Raw genomic sequence first — 21,793 nt, 5'->3', positions numbered from 1 at the left:
AAACACACTGAAGTCATTTCTTCGTTTTCCTGAGGGGAGCACAACAGACTTCAGAGTTGATAAGGGAGGACATCAAACAGAATAACCCCTTCAGAGTCCCAGAAGACCATCGCCATGACTTTACCGGCTGAGGGTGATTTTTGGAGTAGAGATGGTGCGATGCCATTCCATGGATTGCCTTTTTTTTCAGTCAAAGTGATCAACCCACGTCTGATCGCCTGTGACAATGTTTGAAAAAAGTTGTCACATTGAGCCTCGCAATGCACAAGCAATTCCACACAGATGGTCCTTCATTGCTTTTTATGGTCTTCTGTTAGGCAGCAAGCAACGCAGTGGGCACACACTTTTGAGTACCCCAACTGGTAGACGAGTGTGTCAGCAATCAGCACTACCAACAGAGACGTTCAGTTGTGCAGCGGACTGTTTGATTGTGATCCTTCGATCACCTCGAATGAGAGTGTATGCACATTCCAACATTGTAGAAGTCACAACTGTGTCCCGCTAGCCAGCGCACAGTAGATTGAACAGGTTTGCACCACCCTATTCCCATGATGACAGGCACTTCTTCCAAATACTTACCGTGCTTTTCTTCACTGCCAGGTCTCTGTAGACATTCTACAAGGGTCTATGAATATCTATGATGTACCAGTATTCTTCCAAATAAGCTCTGTGATAGCTCTCTGCTTGGAACGGACATCCATTACAGACGCAATTTTGAAGGCTATTTATAGCGCCGCCACCTATTGGAACTTCATGAATGCAAAGGGTTGAAGCGGGAATACGCCAAAACGACCTTGTAGTCCAGTACAAATCGCAGAAATGATAGGTGGCTCATCATATAAGTCGTTGCTGAAGGAACAATACCATGTCACTGACGTTTCCTATTTTCAGGATTTCGGTCAGTTGGCATACATGCTGTTTGCACAAAAATGACCAATTCTGAGTTATTTTCGATGAAACTGAAGAAAAGAATACTGTTTCAGTGAAATAAGCTAAAAAAAGGTGTAAATTTAGTGTAACTGCAAAAAAATGAAACAACGTGTAACTGTAGCGTTAAAAACTCCATAGCGCTGTTCGCAGACAGTGCTGTCGTCTATTTGGAAGAAGCAATACTGGAAGACTGTAGCGAAATGCAGGAGGAGCTGGAGAGAATCGACGACTAGTACAGTGACTGACAGCTGTCAATCACTTTAAAAAAAATCTCCATTGTTATCAAGTGATCAACAGTTTCTTTCATCATGAGGAGGCTGCATCGTGAAACTAAAGCCTTGACCCAAGAAAGGTTTTGTAACAAAGAGGGAGATGCAACACGTAATATCATTGTGCTGCGGAAACCTGCACTTTTCATTTTATGCTGCAAATTAACACAGAGAGTCAGTTATGTGTTATTCTATCTTCAACATCCACACTACTCGCCATTAAAATTGCTACACCAAGAAGAAATGCAGATGATAAACAGGTATTCATTGGACAAACATGTTATACTAGAACTGACATGTGATTACATTTTCACGCAATTTGGGTCATAGATCCTGAGAAATCAGTACCCAGAACAACCACCTCTGGCCGTAATAACGGCCTTGATACGCTTGGACATTGAGTCAAACAGAGCTTGGATGGCGTGTACAGCTACAGCTGCCCATGCAGCTTCAAAGCGGTACCACAGTTCGTCAAGAGTAGTGACTGGCGTATTGTGATGAGCCAGTTGCTCGGCCACCATTGACCAGACGATTGCAATTGGTGAGAGATCTGGAGAATGTGCTGGCCAGTGCAGCAGTCGAAATTTTTGGTATCCAGAAAGGCCCGTAAAGGACCTGCAATGTGCTGAAATGTAGGGTTTCGCAGGGATCGAATGAAGGGTAGAGCCACGGGTCGTAACACATCTGAAATGTAACGTCCACTCCTCAAAGTGTCGTCAATGCGAACAAGAGCAGATCGAGACGTGCAACCAATGCAGTCTATACCATCACGCTGGGTGATACGCCAATATGGCTATGACGAATACACGCTTCCAATGTGCGTTCACCGCGATGTCTCCAAACACGGATGTGACCATCATGATGCTGTAAACAGAACCTGGATTCATCCGAAAAAATGACGTTTTGCCATTCGTGCACCCAGGTTCGTCGTCGAGTACACCATCGCAGGCGCTCCTGTCTGTGATGCAGCGTCAAGGGTAACCGCAGCCATGGTCTCCGAGCTGATAGTCCATGCTGCTGCAAACATCGTCGAACTGTTCGTGCAGATGGTTGTTGTCTTGCAAACGTCCCCATCTGTTGACTCAGGGATCGAGACGTGGCTGCATGATCCGTTGCAGCCATGCGGATAAGATGCCTGTCATATTGACTGCTAGTGATGCGAGGCCATTGCGATCCAGCACAGCGTTCTGTGTTACCCTCCTGAACCCACCGATTCCATATTCTGCTAACAGTCATTGGATCTCGACCAACGCGAGCAGCAATGTCGCGATACTATAAACCGTAATCGTGATAGGCTACAATCCGACCTTTATCAAAGTCGGAAACGTGATGGTACGCATTTCTCCTTACACGAGGCCTCACAGTAACGTTCTACCAGGCAACGCCGGTCAAGTGCTGTTTGTTTATGAGCAATCGGTTGGAAACGTTGCTCATGTCAGCACGTTGTAGGTGTCGCCACCGGCGCCAACCTTGTGTGAATGCTCTGAAAAGCTAATCATTTGCATATCACAGCATCTTCTTTGTGTCGGTTAAATTTCGCGTGGAGCAATTTTAATGGCCTATGGAGTAATTGCTGCTTGGTTTTTGGAATTATCTTCACTAAAACTAACAATAAACTAGAAATTCCAAGATCAGGTCCAAGTGACTGCACAATGCAAATGCTCCACTGTTTGATCCTCTGGCATATGGCGTCATTCTGATGTGATATTGACAGACATGGGATCAACACAATGCCCTGACAGCAGTTGTCGGCTTTCCACTAGCTCCTCAGTTAGCGTCAGGAGGCTAACCGGACCCCTTTTAAATCCTTCCACTGAGTAAAAGTCCGTGGAAGAACTAGGAGTTGGACCCAGGTCCTCTACGTGAAAGTCAGAGGTATTGCCCACTCAACTATGTAGGAATCACCTTCACTATGAAGTGAAATGGTTGAGACTGAGAGAGAGAGCTTGCTGAGATTTCTGGAGCGTAGGGTGATCGTAATACACTACTGCCCATTAAAATTGCTACACCACGAAGATGACGTGCTACAGACGCGAAATTTAACCGACAAGAAGGAGATACTGTGATATGCTAATGATTAGCTTTTCAGAGCATTCACACAAGGTTGGCGCCGGTGGCGGCACGTACAACGTACTGACATGAGGAAAGTTTCCAACCGATTTCTCATACACAGACAGCAATTGACCGACTTTGCCTGGTGAACCGTTGTTGTGATGCCTCATGTAAGGAGGAGAAATGCGTACCATCACGTTTCCGACTTTGGTAAAGGTCGGATTGTAGCCTATCGCGATTGCGGTTTATCGTATCGCGACATTGCTGCTCGCGTTGGTCGAGATCTAATGACTGTTAGCAGAATACGGAATCGGTGGGTTCAGGAGGGTAATACGGAACGCCGTGCTGGATCCCAATGGCCTCGTATCACTAGCAGTCGACATGACAGGCATCTTATCCGCATGGCTGTAACTGATTGTGCAGCCACGTATCGATAACTGAGTCAACAGATGGGGACGTTTGCAAGAGGACAACCATCTGCACGAACAGTTCGACGACGTTTGCAGCAGCACGGACTATCAGCTCGGAGACCATGGCTGCGGTTACCCTTGACGGTGCATCACATACGGGAGCGCCTGCGATGGTGTACTCAACGACGAACCTGGGTGCACGAATGGCAGAATGTCATTTTTTCGGATGAATCCAAGTTCTGTATACAGCATCATGATGGTCGCATCCGTGTTTGGCGACATCGCGGTGAACGCACATTGGAAGCGTGTATTTGTCATCGCCATACTGGCGTATCACTGGGCGTGATGGTATGGGGTGCCATTCGTTACATGTCTCGGTCACCTCTTGTTCACATTGACGGCACTTTGAACAGTGCACGTTACATTTCAGATGTGTTACGACCCGTGGCTCTACCCTTCATTCAATCCCTGCGAAAGCCTACATTTCAGCAGGATAATGCACGATCGCATGTTGCAGGCCCTGTACAGGCCTTACTGGATACAGAAAATGTTCGACTGCTGTCCTGGCCAGCACTTTCTCCAGATCTCTCACCAATTGAAAACGTCTGGTCAATGATGGCCGCTCAGAAGGCTCATTGCAATACGCCAGTCACTACTCTTGATGAACTGTGGTATGGTGTTGAAGCTGCATGGCTAGCTGTACCTGTACACGCCATCCAATCTCTGTTTGACTCAATGCCCAGGCGTATCAAGGCCATTATTACGGCCAGAGGTGGTTGTTCTGGGTACTGATTTCCCAGGATCTATGCACCCAAATTGCGTGAAAATGTAATCACATGTCAGTTATAGTATAATATATTTGTCCAATGAATACTCATTTATCATCTGCATTTCTGCTTGGTGTAGCATTTTTAATGGCCAGTAGTATAAATGTACCAGTCACGCCACTGATGAGCGCCCCGCCTGGCTGGCCGCAGGTGCAGCCACAGCGACGTGTCGGGCGTGGTGCGCGCGCTGCAGGCGGCGGCGCGGCAGCTGCGGTCGCGCGCGGTCGACGAGCTGGTGCTGGAGGGCAACGCGCTGCCCGCGCTGCCCGGCCGCGCCTTCGCGCCGCTGCGCGTGCTGCGCCTCATGCTGCGCGACAACGGGCTGGAGCGCGTCGCGCCCACCTGGCTCGGCGGGCTCGAGGACTCGCTGCTCGAGCTCTTCCTCGTCGAGCCCGCGCTGCGCTCCCTGCCCGCCGACTCGCTCCTCCACATGCGCTCCCTCGAGGCGCTCACCGTGCAGGTAAGAACTGCCCCGAACCTTCTGTGACCTCTGCAACGCCGAGGAAGGGAGTGGTAACGCCACCAATCCTCAGTCACCATATCTCTTGTCCGTGGCTCGTGGTATTGCGGTAGCGTTCCCGCTTCCCGCGCACGGGGTCAGGGATTCTCTCTGCCTCGAGATGACTGGGTGTTGTGTGTCTTTCATCATCATTTAATCCTCATTCACTCGCAAGTCGCCGTAGTGGCGTTAAAGAACTTGTGGAGCGGCGTCCGGTCCGCCCCGCGGGGGGTCTCCTGGCTACCAGTGCCGTACGCTCATTAGATTACCGTATCTGTTCAGGCATACGAATCTAGAATTTTCTATGAAGTAACAACTGTTTACTCTCTACATACAGGGTGTTACAAAAAGGTATGGCCAAACTTTCAGGAAACATTCCTCACACACAAATAAAGAAAAGATGTTATGTGGACATGTGTCCTGGAACGCTTAATTTCCTTGATAGAGCTCATTTTAGTTTCGTCAGTATGTACTGTACTTCCTCTGTTCACCGCCAGTTGGCCCAATTGAAGAAAGGTAATGTTAACTTCGGTGCTTGTGTTGACATGCGACTCATTGCTCTACAGTACTAGCATCAAGCACATCAGTAAGTAGCATCAACAGGTTAGTGTTCATCACGAACGTGGTTTTGCAGTCAGTGCAATGTTTACAAATGCGGAGTTGGCAGATGCCCATTTGATGTATGGATTAGCACGGGGCAATACCGGGGCGCGGTACGTTTGTATCGAGACAGACTTCCAGAACGAAGGTGTTCCGACAGGAAGACGTTCGAAGCAATTGATTGGCGTCTTAGGGAGCACGGAACATTCCAGCCTATGACTCGCGACTGGGGAAGACCTAGAACGACGAGGACACCTGCAATAGATGAGGCAATTCTTCGTGCAGTTGACGATAACCCTAATGTCAGCGTCAGAGAAGTTCCTGCTGTACAAGGTAACGTTGACCACGTCACTGTATGGAGAGTGCTACAGGAGAACCAGTTGTTTCTGTACCATGTACAGCGTGTGCAGGCACTATCAGCAGCGGATTGGCCTCCACGGGTACACTTCTGCGAATGGTTCATCCAACAATGTGTCAATCCTCATTTCAGTGCAAATGTTCTCTTTACAGATGAGGCTTCATTCCATCGTGATCAAATTGTAAATTTTCACAATCAACATGTGTGGGCTGACGAGGATCCGCACGCAATTGTGCAACACGTCATCAACACAGATTTTCTGTGAACGTTTGGGCAGGCATTGTTGGTGATGTCTTGATTGGGCCCCGTGTTCTTCCACCTATGCTCAATGGAGCACGTTATCATGATTTCATACGGGATACTGTACCTGTGCTGCTAGAACATGTGCCTTTACAAGTACGACACAACATGTGGTTCACGCACGATGGAGCTCGTGCACATTTCAGTTGAAGTGTTCGTACGCCTCTCAACAACAGATTCGGTGACCAATGGATCGGTAGAGGCGGACCAATTCCATGGCCTCCAAGCACTCCAGACCTCAACCCACTTGACTTTCATTTATGGGGCCATTTGAAAGCTCTTGTCTACGTAACCCCGATACCAAATGTAGAGACTCTTTGTGCTCATATTGTGGATGGCTGTGATACAATACGCCATTCTCCAGGGCTGCATCAGCGCATCAGGGATTCCATGCGACGGAGGGTGGATGCATGTATCTTCGCTAACGGAGGACATTTCGAACATTTCCTGTAACAAAGTGTTTGAAGTCACGCTGGTACGTTCTGTTGCTGTGTGTTCCCATTCCATGATTAATGTGATTTGAAGAGAAGTAATAAAGTAAGTAATAGTAAGTCGTATCTTCCATTCCTGTCCAGTTCTTCAATTTCATCACATTCCTCTTTTAGCCATTTTTTCCTAGCCTGCTCTGTTTCTCTTCGCAGTTCGTTATTTAATCTTCGGTATATCTTTCTTGCATCTTCAGTGTTCTTGTTTTTCAATTTTCTTCTCTCCTCCATCTTGGAAATCATTTCTTGTGTGACCCATGGTTTTTTTGACATTTTCCCTTTTACATATCCTATATTTTGCTGTCCTGCTTTAATGATTCCTTCTTTCAGCATATTCCAGTACTCGTTGGCATTATCAGGTGCTTCTTTGTCTCGTAATGTGTTTAGAAAGTCCCGAGACAGCATTTCTGTAATTTGTTCTTTGTTGGACCTTATCTTCTCTAGATCCCATTTCTTCACCATTGTCGCCTTTTTCAGTTTTTTCATTCTTATTTCTATTTATGCCATAAGTAAGTTGTAGTCACTATTAATATCTGCACCTGGTAATGTGTGCACCTTCTTGATTCCATTCCTGTATCTTTCTTCTACCAGTATAAAATCGATTTGGTTTCTATATTTATCCCCTGGTGATTTCCAAGTGTAGAGCCTCCTCTTATGGTTCTTGAACCATGTGTTTGCCACTATCAGCTGCCTTTCCCTGCAGAAGTCAATTAACCATTCACCTCTGTCATTTCTCTTTCCAAGACCATGACTGCCTACTATGTTTCCCTCTTTCCCTTCTCCCACAATGGCGTTCCAGTCTCCCATTACTATTTTGCAGCATTTTTTATTTTCGTCCATTATTCTCTCTATTACATTGTACGTTTCCTCTACAATTTGGTCATCATGTTCTGAAGTTGGCATATACACCTGGACAATCAGCCTCATTTCACATGCAGCCAAAGTGATGTTAAGAATAATTAATAAAAGACTTGAAAAAGTAATAGAGGAGAATCTCGGCGAGGAGCAGTTTGGCTTTAGACGGAATACGGGCACCAGAGATGCAATAGGGCTCCTACGAATCTTAGGAGAAAGGTTTATTGAAAAAGGAAGAGACCTATATATGTGCTTCATCGATTTAGAAAAGGCATTTGACAATGTGGTTTGGGACAAGCTGGCGACTATTATGAGGGAAAAGAGAGTGGACTGGAAAACCAGAAGACTTATAAACTCATTGTACCTTAATCAAAAAGTTTCAGTTAAAGTGAGAGGAGAAAGTACGAACTGGATCAGACTAGGGAAAGGAGTAAGACAAGGATGCTGTTTATCACCTACTCTTTTCAACCTGTACTTGGAAAATATGATTGACCAATGCTCATTAGATGACAAAGGAGTAGAAATTGGAGGAAGAAGAGTAGGGTGCTTGAGATTTGCTGATGACATGGTCCTTCTAGCCACAGGGGAAAAAGAATTACAGGATTTGGTGGACACCATTGCAACTAATGGAAAAAATATGGAATGAAAATTAACACAAATAAAACAAAAGTATTGGCAATAGGAGGAAATAAGGAACTAAAAATTGTGCTGAATGGAGAAAAACTAGAACAGGTGCAAAATTTTAAGTATCTTGGAAGCAGGATAGACACCGACTGGAAGTGCACCACAGAAATTAAAACAAGGATAGCAATGGCAAAAGAGGCGTTTTATAAGAAAAGGAGAATCTTCTGCAGCGGTATGGACAGAGAACTCAGAAAGAGACTCATAAAATGTCTTGTATGGAGTGTTCTTCTATATGGCGCTGAAACATGGACTATGAGGGAAAAAAACAGAGAAAGGCTGGAGGCTTTTGAGATCTGGACATGGCGGAAGATGGAAGGAATAAGTTGGATGGACAGAGTAAAAAATGAAGAGGTACTGAGAAGAGTGGGAGAGAAACGGCAGTTACTAGATGTAATAAAGAGAAGAAAAAGAAATTGGATTGGGCATATATTAAGAAAGAATGACGGACTGATAAAAACAGTTTTAGAAGGTTATGTAGAAGGGAAAAGAAAGCGAGGAAGGAAGAGATTCCAGATACTGGATGACATGATGGACGGTACAACATACAGCAGCCTTAAGAAGGAAGCAATGGATCGCAGAAAATGGAGAGGCAAAGGACTTGCTAATATAGCAGATAACTGATGATGATGAATAAAATGAGCTCTAACATGGAAAGTAAGCATTTCCGGACACATGTCCACATAACATATTTTCTTTCTTTGTGTGTGAGGAATGTTTCCTGAAAGTTTGGCCGTACCTTTTTTGTAACACCCTGTAGACAGGGTGATCCATTGATCGTGACCAGACCAAACATCTCACGAAATAAGCGTCAAACGAAAAAACTACAAAGAACGAAACTTGTCGAGCTTGAAGGGGGAAACCAGATGGCACTATGGCTGGCCCGCTAGATGGCGCTGTCATAAGTCCATTTCTTGTGTTGTCCAAAAAGCCTTTCACAATTTCTCTGAAAGAAGACCACACATCTAACTCGATTTTTAGGAGTTTGTTATCAAATGATGCATCTTTCATCAGTTTTCTTAGTTGTGGTCCAAATTGGCTTTATTTAATTTAGAAAACTTTTCTTTCAAATGTTTGAAGGTCTGGCCTGTTCTATCCATAGCTTTTATAGAGTTCCCTATAAAGCCCAGCTTGAGATGAGGAAGAGACAAAATGATTTTAGCAAGCTAACCCAAAGGACTGTTCCTCACATTTTCCTTTCCGGTAACAACTTCCTTGAGTGTGTCGTGGTCCTTGGTGTCATGGCTGTCCAACTGGAACAAAATACTACAGTGTACCATGACTCCACCATGTAAAAATGTAAAGAGAGCAACAACTCTTAAATCACAGCAAAGTTTGCTATTCATGGTCTTTATAAGTGACTGCCTCTTGAAGCAGAACTAAGATGTCGTAAATTTCTTTCACTGCATAAGCAAAAGGCACAGCGGGAATGAATTGTCATTATGGAGGAGAACTGCTTTCAAGCTGCTTTACTGAAGTCAGTAAATAGTCACCATTCCTGTGGGTTATGTTGTGCACCTTGCTGCATTATTGATCGAAGCGAGTACCTCTTGATCTAAGACAAATTAAAAAGTTGTGCATCTAAAGAAAAGAATAGCAATAAAAGAACCTTTAAAAACTGAAAAATCTTACATGTTAAAACATTTCGAAAGGTAGATTCGGATTCAACGCACCAAAGTACATATTAATTGATATGTCACATCCCATATGCAAAATAACTATGGAGTAGTGGTTTTAATAACTAAGCTATATGGTAACACAGTTAGCTTCAAAATATCATTACAAAATCTATGTACTAGTTACTATAACTGTTGTAAGTATTTGACCCCAACAGACATGGACCTCAAGATAAAACCCCACAACTTGAAAGTTCTTCTGCTGCTACAATAAATTCAAATTTCTGAAAAGGTATTTTAACTGAAACACAGTATAGCTGTGCACAAATATTTATAACACAGTACAGATGTGCGGAAACATTTCTTTATCAACATTTTGACTTGGTTTGGGCTTCATCCCTGCTCAGGAAACATATTTGTGGCTGTATAGTTAATATTATTTACACTAAACATTGTGACAAATGTGTTCATTTTCGTTCAAAAATTGAAAACGTCCGTTAGTATTAATAAATAAACGCCAACCGCCTTTAACAGGGGTAAATGCAAGATAATGTTCGTAAACAGGAGAAAAAAGGATAATTTTTGAGTACAGCATAAATAGCTTGCCACAGTTATTAAATATTAGTCATACATTTTGTGATATGATATAAATTAGGCTGAATAAAATGGTTTGAAGAATCGTTTGTAAAGTTTTACGACATGCGCAAGATGTCATGTTGATTATGTCACAAATACGAACGTATGTCTGAAGGTAATTTGTTAACTGCTACAGAAACAAACATGTAAAAACATGTGTTCTATTCTACGCCATTAAATTATCTTGATAATAACTACGTATGTATCCATCATTGTAACAGAGCAAATAAAACTTACATTGTCTGTATGTCATATTACACATTAAGGATGTGTTATGCTACTCCGTGCTGTCATTCCATTCCACTACTTCAACAGTAGTTAGCATTGGCATTATTGCCACAATAATTAGGTGCCTCTTAAATTACTCTTTCATCCATAAAATGTGGGAAAGTGGATCACAAGATTTCATATCTTCATCTTGACGAATGGGCTTCTATTGAAAAATAAAACCACTATTTGTGAGGATCTACTAAATAATCTGTCACTTTACAACGAAAACTTGCAAACACTCTGTATAAAATCAACTGATGTGGAAACCTCAACCTCATATTATCAGCTAAATTAATGGCAGATGTCCATTGATGTCACTGCTGTCAGAATACAAAATGTAATGCACTCGTATTAAAATGCATATAGCATGGCGTAAAGCGGGTAGTTCTCTAGATAGAGGAAGAAGTTACGTCAGAGAACGGTAACCGAAACAGATATATGTAGCTGTCAGTTCTTTCAATTTCAGTGGGCAGCTGGAGGTACAGCACAGCTGGACAGAAACGTTCACAGACTATAGCACATTCTCTCTCTCTTCAAACCACTTTCCGAACGTTGTAAGCGAAAATCGTTATGACACCTCTGACAGTGAAATCCATCTGCTGGAACTGTTGTTGCTAAAATTGTAGGAAAGGCACCGTTCAGAGGCAGTAGTACTGATCAGGAGAAGAAAAAAACATGGACTCTAAAATGTATATCTTAAAAGCAGTGAGCACCTGTTTATCTTCAATACAGTGAACCCATCTCTTCTACTGCAAGCTCTTTGTTTTCGAGTTAGTACGAACCAAAGCAACAAAAAATATCCAAATATCCTGGAAATAAGGCCTCTAAAGTGCATGCCTGAAAAGCTATTAGCACTTATTCATCTTCACTACTGTGAAACATGTCTCTTCTCCTGAACAAGCTCCCATAGTTCTTGAGATATCAATTTGCAACTTAATATTTACTGGACTTTTTCTTGTTTGGTTCATATTACCACCTCTGGAAGTTGCCTACCCTACAGTCACAGTAACAACACTACCAGTACATGTTCCGTGGTCAGAAATGTCATAATGGCTTTCACTTATGACTTTCGGTTTCCAGACCAGGATCCCCTGTCTTGAATCGATACATCTACCCTTCTCCATCACCCCCTGAAAGTCTGTATGTCTTGTTTAAGATGCATAAGAGCAAGATAATAAAAGTGTGTTCGTAGACTTTGACAGTGTGACTCAGTTTCCATAAATTCTTCTAGTGTAGACTACATCGAGAAATTATGCCTTTCATCTTGGGTTTACCGCACTCGAGTTAAGAATGCTCATAAAATAATCCGAAACACTGGACTGATATTTTTTTACATGGCGTGGCCATAATCTGCTAGAAGTGTGTGGAGCTGAGAGAGGCTATAGAATGTGTGAGAACAAACTGGTAACATTATTTCCATGTTGCCACATTTGAAAAAGGAATAAAAATGGAAGACAAAAAACTTATATGTGGTACATTCTGGAGTGGACTGTAATTTGTGGAGTATTTACGTTGATGTAGAACGTCCGTAAGAAGAAACAGGTACGACAATATAGATGTGGAATATAATGGTCCATATTCGATACCTAGTACTATTTACCCCCCCCCATGAACCATGGACCTTGCCGTTGGTGGGGAGGCTTGCGTGCCTCAGCGATACAGATAGCCGTACCGTAGGTGCAACCACAACGGAGGGGTATCTGTTGAGAGGCCAGACAAACGTGTGGTTCCTGAAGAGGGGCAGCAGCCTTTTCAGTAGTTGCAAGGGCAACAGTCTGGATGATTGACTGATCTGGCCTTGTAACAATAACCGAAACGGCCTTGCCGTGCCGGTACTGCGAACGGCTGAAAGCAAGGGGAAACTACAGCCGTAATTTTTCCCGAGGGCATGCAGCTTTACTGTATGATTACATGATGATGGCGTCCTCTTGGGTAAAATATTCCGGAGGTAAAATAGTCCCCCATTCGGATCTCCGGGCGGGGACTACTCAAGAGGATGTCGTTATCAGGAGAAAGAAAACTGGCGTTCTACGGATCGGAGCGTGGAATGTCAGATCCCTTAATCGGGCAGGTAGGTTAGAAAATTTAAAAAGGGAAATGGATAGGTTGAAGTTAGATATTGTGGGAATTAGTGAAGTTCGGTGGCAGGAGGAACAAGACTTCTGGTCAGGTGACTACAGGGTTATAAACACAAAATCAAATAGGGGTAATGCAGGAGTAGGTTTAATAATGAATAGGAAAATAGGAATGCGGGTAAGCTACTACAAACAGCATAGTGAACGCATTATTGTGGCCAAGATAGATACGAAGCCCACACCTACTACAGTAGTACAAGTTTATATGCCAACTAGCTCTGCAGATGACGAAGACATTGAAGAAATGTATGATGAAATAAAAGAAATTATTCAGATTGTGAAGGGAGACGAAAATTTAATAGTCATGGGTGACTGGAATTCGAGTGTAGGAAAAGGGAGAGAAGGAAACATAGTAGGTGAATATGGATTGGGGGACAGAAATGAAAGAGGAAGCCGCCTGGTAGAATTTTGCACAGAGCACAACATAATCATAACTAACACTTGGTTTAAGAATCATGAAAGAAGGTTGTATACATGGAAGAACCCTGGAGATACTAAAAGGTATCAGATAGATTATATAATGGTAAGACAGAGATTTAGGAACCAGGTTTTAAATTGTAAGACATTTCCAGGGGCAGATGTGGACTCTGACCACAATCTATTGGTTATGACCTGTAGATTAAAACTGAAGAAACTGCAAAAAGGTGGGAATTTAAGGAGATGGGACCTGGATAAACTGAAAGAACCAGAGGTGGTACAGAGATTCAGGGAGAGCATAAGGGAGCAATTGACAGGAATGGGGGAAAGAAATGCAGTAGAAGAAGAATGGGTAGCTTTGAGGGATGAAGTAGTGAAGGCAGCAGAGGATCAAGTAGGTAAAAAGACGAGGGCTAGTAGAAATCCTTGGGTAACAGAAGAAATATTGAATTTAATTGATGAAAGGAGAAAATATAAAAATGCAGTAAGTGAAACAGGCAAAAAGGAATACAAACGTCTCAAAAATGAGATCGACAGGAAGTGCAAAATGGCTAAGCGGGGATGGCTAGAGGACAAATGTAAGGATGTAGAGGCCTATCTAACTAGGGGTAATATAGATACCGCCTACAGGAAAATTAAAGAGACCTTTGGAGATAAGAGAACGACTTGTATGAATATCAAGAGCTCAGATGGAAACCCAGTTCTAAGCAAAGAAGGGAAAGCAGAAAGGTGGAAGGAGTATATAGAGGGTCTATACAAGGGCGATGTACTTGAGGACAATATTATGGAAATGGAAGAGGATGTAGATGAAGATGAAATGGGAGATATGATACTGCGTGAAGAGTTTGACAGAGCACTGAAAGACCTGAGTCGAAACAAAGCCCCCGGAGTAGACAATATTCCATTGGAACTATTGACGGCCGTGGGAGAGCCAGTCCTGACAAAACTCTACCATCTGGTGAGGAAGATGTATGAGACAGGCGAAATACCCTCAGACTTCAAGAAGAATATAATAATTCCAATCCCAAAGAAAGCAGGTGTTGACAGATGTGAAAATTACCGAACTATCAGCTTAATAAGTCACAGCTGCAAAATACTAACACGAATTCTTTACAGACGAATGGAAAAACTAGTAGAAGCCAACCTCGGGGAAGATCAGTTTGGATTCCGTAGAAACACTGGAACACGTGAGGCAATACTGACCTTACGACTTATCTTAGAAGAAAGATTAAGGAAAGGCAAACCTACGTTTCTAGCATTTGTAGACTTAGAGAAAGCTTTTGACAATGTTGACTGGAATACTCTCTTTCAAATTCTAAAGGTGGCAGGGGTAAAATACAGGGAGCGAAAGGCTATTTACAATTTGTACAGAAACCAGATGGCAGTTATAAGAGTCGAGGGACATGAAAGGGAAGCAGTGGTTGGGAAGGGAGTAAGACAGGGTTGTAGCCTCTCCCCGATGTTGTTCAATCTGTATATTGAGCAAGCAGTAAAGGAAACAAAAGAAAAATTCGGAGTAGGTATTAAAATTCATGGAGAAGAAATAAAAACTTTGAGGTTCGCCGATGACATTGTAATTCTGTCCGAGACAGCAAAGGACTTGGAAGAGCAGTTGAATGGAATGGACAGTGTCTTGAAAGGAGGGTATAAGATGAACATCAACAAAAGCAAAACAAGGATAATGGAATGTAGCCTAATTAAGTCGGGTGATGCTGAGGGAATTAGATTAGGAAATGAGGCACTTAAAGTAGTAAAGGAGTTTTGCTATTTGGGGAGCAAAATAACTGATAATGGTCGAAGTAGAGAGGATATAAAATGTAGACTGGCAATGGCAAGGAAAGCGTTTCTGAAGAAGAGAAATTTGTTAACATCCAGTATTGATTTAAGTGTCAGGAAGTCATTTCTGAAAGTATTCGTATGGAGTGTAGCCATGTATGGAAGTGAAACATGGACGATAAATAGTTTGGACAAGAAGAGAATAGAAGCTTTCGAAATGTGGTGCTACAGAAGAATGCTGAAGATTAGATGGGTAGATCACATAACTAATGAGGAAGTATTGAATAGGATTGGGGAGAAGAGAAGTTTGTGGCACAACTTGACCAGAAGAAGGGATCGGTTGGTAGGACATGTTCTGAGGCATCAAGGGATCACCAATTTAGTATTGGAGGGCAGCGTGGAGGGTAAAAATCGTAGAGGGAGACCAAGAGATGAATACACTAAGCAGATTCAGAAGGATGTAGGTTGCAGTAGGTACTGGGAGATGAAAAAGCTTGCACAGGATAGAGTAGCATGGAGAGCTGCATCAAACCAGTCTCAGGACTGAAGACCACAACAACAACAACAACAGTACTATTTAGGAGATCCCATCAGTGGAAGGACATAAATGGTGGCTACTCAGCTATCTGAGGACCAACGATAAACTAGCTAAAGGATAAACAGTTACCAAGTTCATAAAACGAACAGGAAAATGGTTTTTGAATTAATGTGAATGACAAAAAAGCGAAGCACCAAGGACACAAGGTTTGATGTTCCGGTAACTTCATACACATATACGTGATTGGTGGCTATGTAAATGATTAGAGTTGCAATTCTCTGTGCCGGATGGCACGGCCACCAGAGTGCATTAGTGTTGTTCATGTTTGGTGTTGTTGGCAGACTTAGTCAGGAATATGAGAGACGTGAACAGGTCAGGTATTGAATGATCACTGTGAAGGACATGGAGATGCAGCATGCTTATGCATGGGTATGAATGTTGTAGCATCCTCAAAGCCTCTGCTGCTTTGTGCAAAGTCCCATTTGCAGCCATCACCAGAAGTCAAGGCCTGTTAGCTATGAGCGCCATGTGAGTAGAATTAAACGACCTACAGCTTTGCGGATTTAGTCAGAAGCGTTTTTTGCGAACTAGAATTATTTCTCTGCGCTAAGCCATCTATAAAAGTGTCGCCAGCGTAGCTTTGACCAGTCAGACAGCCTTTATACTTGTCACTATACCAAAAAAGCCTTGAAAATATCTAACTACTCTCTGGAAGCTTACAAGATTCAACAACTGGACTGGAATGCATAAGCTTCTAAAATTGCATCCATTACCTCTAATTGGCTGCTAGAAACTCCCAACAGTCATCTTCACAGAAAAACGAGAATAAAGTTTAAAAGAAATGCAATTTATTAGCTTTAATTAAGCCTTCACAAGACTGCCTCATTCTCTAACACATCACTGTGCACCAAAGTACTTGGCTCCACAACCTAGTTTGAGGACTCTGCCTACCATTTCTATGCACACTCTCTAAACTATAATACTCTCCTACAAAAACTGTAAAACAGTTGAATACGCCACATCCACCGAATGGAAACGCCCTTGATAGTTCTCTCTTCTGTACTTCATGAAAGACTTAGTCTCCAGACAGAGAAATCACTAATCGAATCATCACTCCAGACAGCCCACAATTCCAACACCCAGGACGGTTGGAAACTGATTTCTCAATTTCGTGAGCTCCCAGTGGATCCAGGAAATTATTTAACTTTCAGGCATTTCGGCCAACGAGACTCAGGAACCACATGCAGGCAATTTCATCCACTCTTCTCCAAGATGTTGCTTCCTACCGGTCTTTTTAAAAGTATATTGCCAACAGGCTCTTAGAAACATCTGTCATTACAGAAAAATCACTCGGTCTCTAAGCATCCAACACAACCCATTTGGAAAGACTAGGATAGATCAGCCAATCATCTCTGTGCTAGAGGAAATCTCTTTCCCTCTTATACTGGAGTCCAGCTTTAGCTAACACAGCATATAGAAATAGTTGCCACTATTAAAGCTCCAACCGTCATATATATACTGTTTAGCCAGAAGAACCTAATAGCCAGTATGTCAACATTTGGCACGGATAACAGCAGTGACGTGTCCTGGCATGGAAGCAATGAGGCCTAGGTAGGTCGCTGGAGGGAGTTGACACCACATACGCACACACAGGTCACCTAATTCCCGTAAATTCCGGGGAGGGGTGCCATGAACCCTGACGCTAGATTGAATCACATTCCAGTTATGTTCGATTGAGTACAGATCCGGCGAGTTGGGGGCCAGCACATCAATTGAAACTCGCCACTGTTTTCCTCCAACCACTCCATCACACTCCTGGCCTTGTAATATGACGCATTATCTTGCTGAAAAATGCCACTGCTGTCGGGAAAAGTGATCGTCATGAAGGGATGTAGGTGGTCTGCAACCAGTGTACGATGCTCTTTGGCCGTAATTGTGGCTTGCACGACCTCCACTGGACCCATGAAAGCCCATGTGAATGATACGCAGAGCATAATGGATCCATCGCCAGCTTGTCTCTGTCCTGCAGCACAGGTGTCAACGAGCGGTTCCCTTGGAGGACGACAGATTCGCGTCCCCCATCGGTATGACGGAAGAGGTATTGGGATTCATCAGACGATACAATTCTCTGCCATTGCTCCAGCGTCCAGTACCAATGGTCATGTGGGCATTTCAGTCTTAGTTGCCGATGTTCATCTACATCTACATCCATACTCCGCAAGCCACCTGACGGTGTGTGGCGGAGGGTACCCTGAGTGCCTCTATCGGTTCTCCCTTCTATTCCAGTCTCGTATTGTTCGTGGAAACAAGGTTTGTCGGTATGCTTCTGTGTGGGTTCTAATCTCTCTGATGTTATCCTCATGGTCTCTTCGTGAGATATACGTAGGAGGGAGCAATATACTGCTTGACTCTTCGGTGAAGGTATGTTCTCGAAACTTTAACAAAAGCTCGTACTGAGCTACTGAGCATCTCTCCTGCAGAGTCTTCCACTGGAGTTTATCTATCATCCCCGTAACACTTTCGCGATTACTAAATGATCCTGTAACGAAGCGCGCTGCTCTCCATTGGATCTTCTCTATCTCTTCTATCGACCCTATCTGGTACGGATCCCACACTGCTGAGCAGTATTCAAGCAGTGGGCGAACAAGCGTACTGTAACCTACTTCCTTTGTTTTCGGATTGCATTTCCGTAGGATTCTTCCAATGAATCTCAGTCTGGCATCTGCCCTACCGACGATCAACTTTATATGATCATTCCATTTTAAATCACTCCTAATGCGTACTCCCAGATAATTTATGGAATTAACTGCTTCCAGTTGCTGACCTGCTGTTTTGTAGCTAAATGATAAGGGATATATCTTTCTATGTATTCTCAGCACATTACACTTGTCTACATTGAGATTGAATTGCCATTCCCTACACCATGCGTCAATTCGCTGCAGATCCTCCTCCATTTCAGTACAATTTTCCATTTTTACAACCTCTTGATATACCACAGATTCATCTGCAAACCCTCAGTGAACTTCCGATGTCATCCACAAGGTCATTTATGTATATTGTGAATAGCAACGGTCCTATGACACTCCCCTGCGGCACACCTGAAATCACTCTTACTTCGGATGACTTCTCTCCATTGAGAATGACAAGCTGCGTTCTGTTATCTAGGACCTCTTCAATCCAATCACACAGTTGGTCTGATAGTCCACATGCTCTTACTTTGTTCATTAAACGACTGTGGGGAACTGTATCGAACGCCTTGCGGAAGTCAAGAAACACGACATCTACCTGTGAACCCGTGTCTACGGCCCTCTGAGTCTCGTGGACGAATAGCTCGAGCTGGGTTTCACACGACCGTCTTTTTCGAAACCCATGCTGATTCCTACAGAGTAGATTTCTAGTCTCCAGAAAAGTCATTATACTCAAACATAATACGTGTTCCAAAATTCTACAACTGATCGACGTTAGAGATATAGGTCTATAGTTCTGCACATCTGTACGACGTCCCTTCTTGAAAAGGGAGATGACCTGTGCCCTTTTCCAATCCTTTGGAACGCTACGCTCTTCTAGAAACCTACGGTACACCGCTGCAAGAAGGGGGGCAAGTTTCTTCACGTACTCTGTGTAAAATCGAACTGGTATCCCATCAGGTCCAGCGGCCTTTCCTCTTTTGAGCGATTTTAATTGTTTCTCTATCCCTCTGTCGTCTATTTCGATATCTACCATTTTGTCATCTGTGCGACAATCTAGAGAAGGAGCTATAGTGCAGTCTTCCTCTGTGAAACAGCTTTGGAAAAAGAGATTTAGTATATCGGCCTTTAGTCTGTCATCCTCTGTTTCAGAACCATTTTGGTCACAGAGTGTCTGGACATTTTGTTTTGATCCACCTACCACTTTGACATAAGACCAAAATTTCTTAGAATTTTCTGCCAAGTCAGTACATAGAACTTTACTTTCGATTTCCTTGAACGCCTCTCGCATAGCCCTCCTCACACAACATTTCGCTTCGCGTAATTTTTGTTTGTCTGCAAGGCTTTGGCTATGTTTATGTTTGCTGTGAAGTTCCCTTTGCTTACGCAGCAGTTTTCTAACTCGGTTGTTGTACCACGGTGGCTCTTTTCCATCTCTTACGATCTTGCTTGGCTTGTGGTCTTAACGTCGGCACATGCATAGGTCGTCGTTTGCGGAGGCCCATCGTTAGGAGCGTGCAGCCAGGAAACGATACATTAGGAGGTGTATTGTCTTGTGGGCCAGGCGGGCGGCGTGCGCCGTGTGCCGCAGCTGTCGGGCCTGCCGCGACTGCACTACGTGTCGCTGGAGTGCCCGGCGCTGGAGCAGCTGCAGGTGTCGGGGCTGCCGGCGCTGTCGGAGCTGCAGGTGTCGGGCGCGCCGCGGCTGTCGCGGCTGGAGGAGCGCTCGCTGGGCGCGCTGCCGCGCCTGCACACGCTCAACGTGACGGCGTGCGGCCTGCGCTGGCTGCACGCGCGCTCCCTGGCCGGCGCGCCCGCGCTGCGCCACCTGCTGCTCGCCGACAACCGGCTGCAGGACGCCGCGCTGGTCGGCCGCGCCGCCCGGGCGCTGCCCGCGCTCGACACGCTCGTGCTCGACCGCAACCTCTTCGACCGGTGAGTCGACTGCGCGCTGCAGCTGCACTCCTGCTCCCGCGTCCCCCAGAGTCCCCGATTGTACACTTGTTCTGGATCCTGCCAACGCTTTGGTGACGTTATTGTTGTCATGGTCCTCAGTCCAAAGACTGGTTTGATGCAGTTCCCCGTGCTACCCTCTCGTGTTACTCTCACTTATTGTCTGTACTGTTTCTCATCCGTGTTTCATTTCCACATAAGACTACACCCCAAACAATTATCTTCAGAAATTTGCTTCCAATGTTAACATATTTCTCTTATTAACAAAAGATTTCTTTTGTTTCCTTTACTTCATGCTCAATATACAGATTGAATAACATTGGGGTGAGGCTACAACCCTGTCTCACTCCCTTCCCAACCACTGCTTCCCTTTCGTGCCCCCGGCTCTTATAACTGCCATCTGGTTTCTGTACAAATTGTAAATAGCCTTTCGCTCCCTGTATTTTATCCCTGCCACCAAGAATAAAAGCTCACATGGAATTGATGGCATTTCCAGCAGGATAATAAAAGCTTGTCCCAAGAAATAAGTGGGATTCTTAGCCACATATCTAATAGCTCTCTGAAGCAGGGTATTTAACCCAGATACACTGAAGTATGCCATTGTTAAACCACTACATAAAAAAGGGGATAAGTCTGATGTCAAGAACTGCTGCCCAATCTCTCTTCTGACTGCCTTATCCAAAAATTTTCAAAAAGTGATGTATTGTAGAGTAGCTTCACACCTTTGTAAAAATAAAGTTTTAACAAAATGTCAGTTTGGTTTCCAAAAGGGTTTTTCAACGGAAAATGCTATATACACTTTCACTAATGAAATATTAAATGCTCTGACCGACTGGAAGTCCCCATTGGGATACTCTGTGATCTATCAAAGGCTTTTGATTGTGTAAATCATGGAATACTTCTAGATAAGCTCAAGTACTGGGGTATGAATGGGACAGTGCTCCAATGGTTTATATCATACCTAACTGGAAGAGTGTAGAAAGTTAAATAAGCAGTTCACATAATATGCAAAAAACTGGTGATTTCTCAAACGGGGGAACAATCAAGAACGGGGTGTCGCAAGGTTCGGTCTTGGGTCCTCTGCTGTTTTTAATATATATTAATGACTTGCCATTCTATATTCACGAAGATGCAAAGCCAGTACTTTTTGCCGACAATACAACTATAGCTATCACAAGAATTAACTGGTGAAATTGTAAATGATGTTTTTCAGAAAATCATTAAGTGGTTCTCTGCAAATGTGCTCTCATTAAACTTTGACAAAACACAGTATATACAGTTCCACACAGTAAATGGAATGACCCCATTAATAAATATAGACTTCGATCAGAAATCGGTAGCTAAGGTAGAATACTGAAAATGTCTAGGTGTATGCATTGATGAGGGGTTGAACTGGAAAAAACACACTGAGGATCTGCTGAAACGCTTGGGTTCAGCTACTTACGCTATTAGGGTCATTGCAAATTTTGGCGATATACATCTGAGTAAATTAGCTTAAG

At 43.7% G+C, this 21,793-nt stretch overlaps 1 protein-coding gene across 1 annotated transcript in view; it reads left to right on the top strand.

Moving 5' to 3' along the window:
- The window catches only part of LOC124775156 (protein artichoke), a gene marked incomplete at its 5' end in the record, with an annotated part of 177,926 nt that overhangs the window by 35,307 nt on the left and 120,826 nt on the right, over positions 1–21,793 (top strand). Inside the window, 2 exons of the mRNA XM_047249996.1 lie at positions 4,639–4,948; positions 19,906–20,276. Of these exons, the coding sequence (XP_047105952.1) occupies positions 4,639–4,948; positions 19,906–20,276 (681 nt within the window). The remainder of the gene's footprint in view (positions 1–4,638; positions 4,949–19,905; positions 20,277–21,793) is intronic.

This window comes from Schistocerca piceifrons, chromosome 2 (assembly GCF_021461385.2).
Source record: "Schistocerca piceifrons isolate TAMUIC-IGC-003096 chromosome 2, iqSchPice1.1, whole genome shotgun sequence".
Taxonomy (NCBI): Eukaryota; Metazoa; Arthropoda; class Insecta; order Orthoptera; family Acrididae; genus Schistocerca; species Schistocerca piceifrons.
Note: the sequence above shows the minus strand (reverse complement) of the source record. Positions and strands in the feature narration are given on the sequence as shown.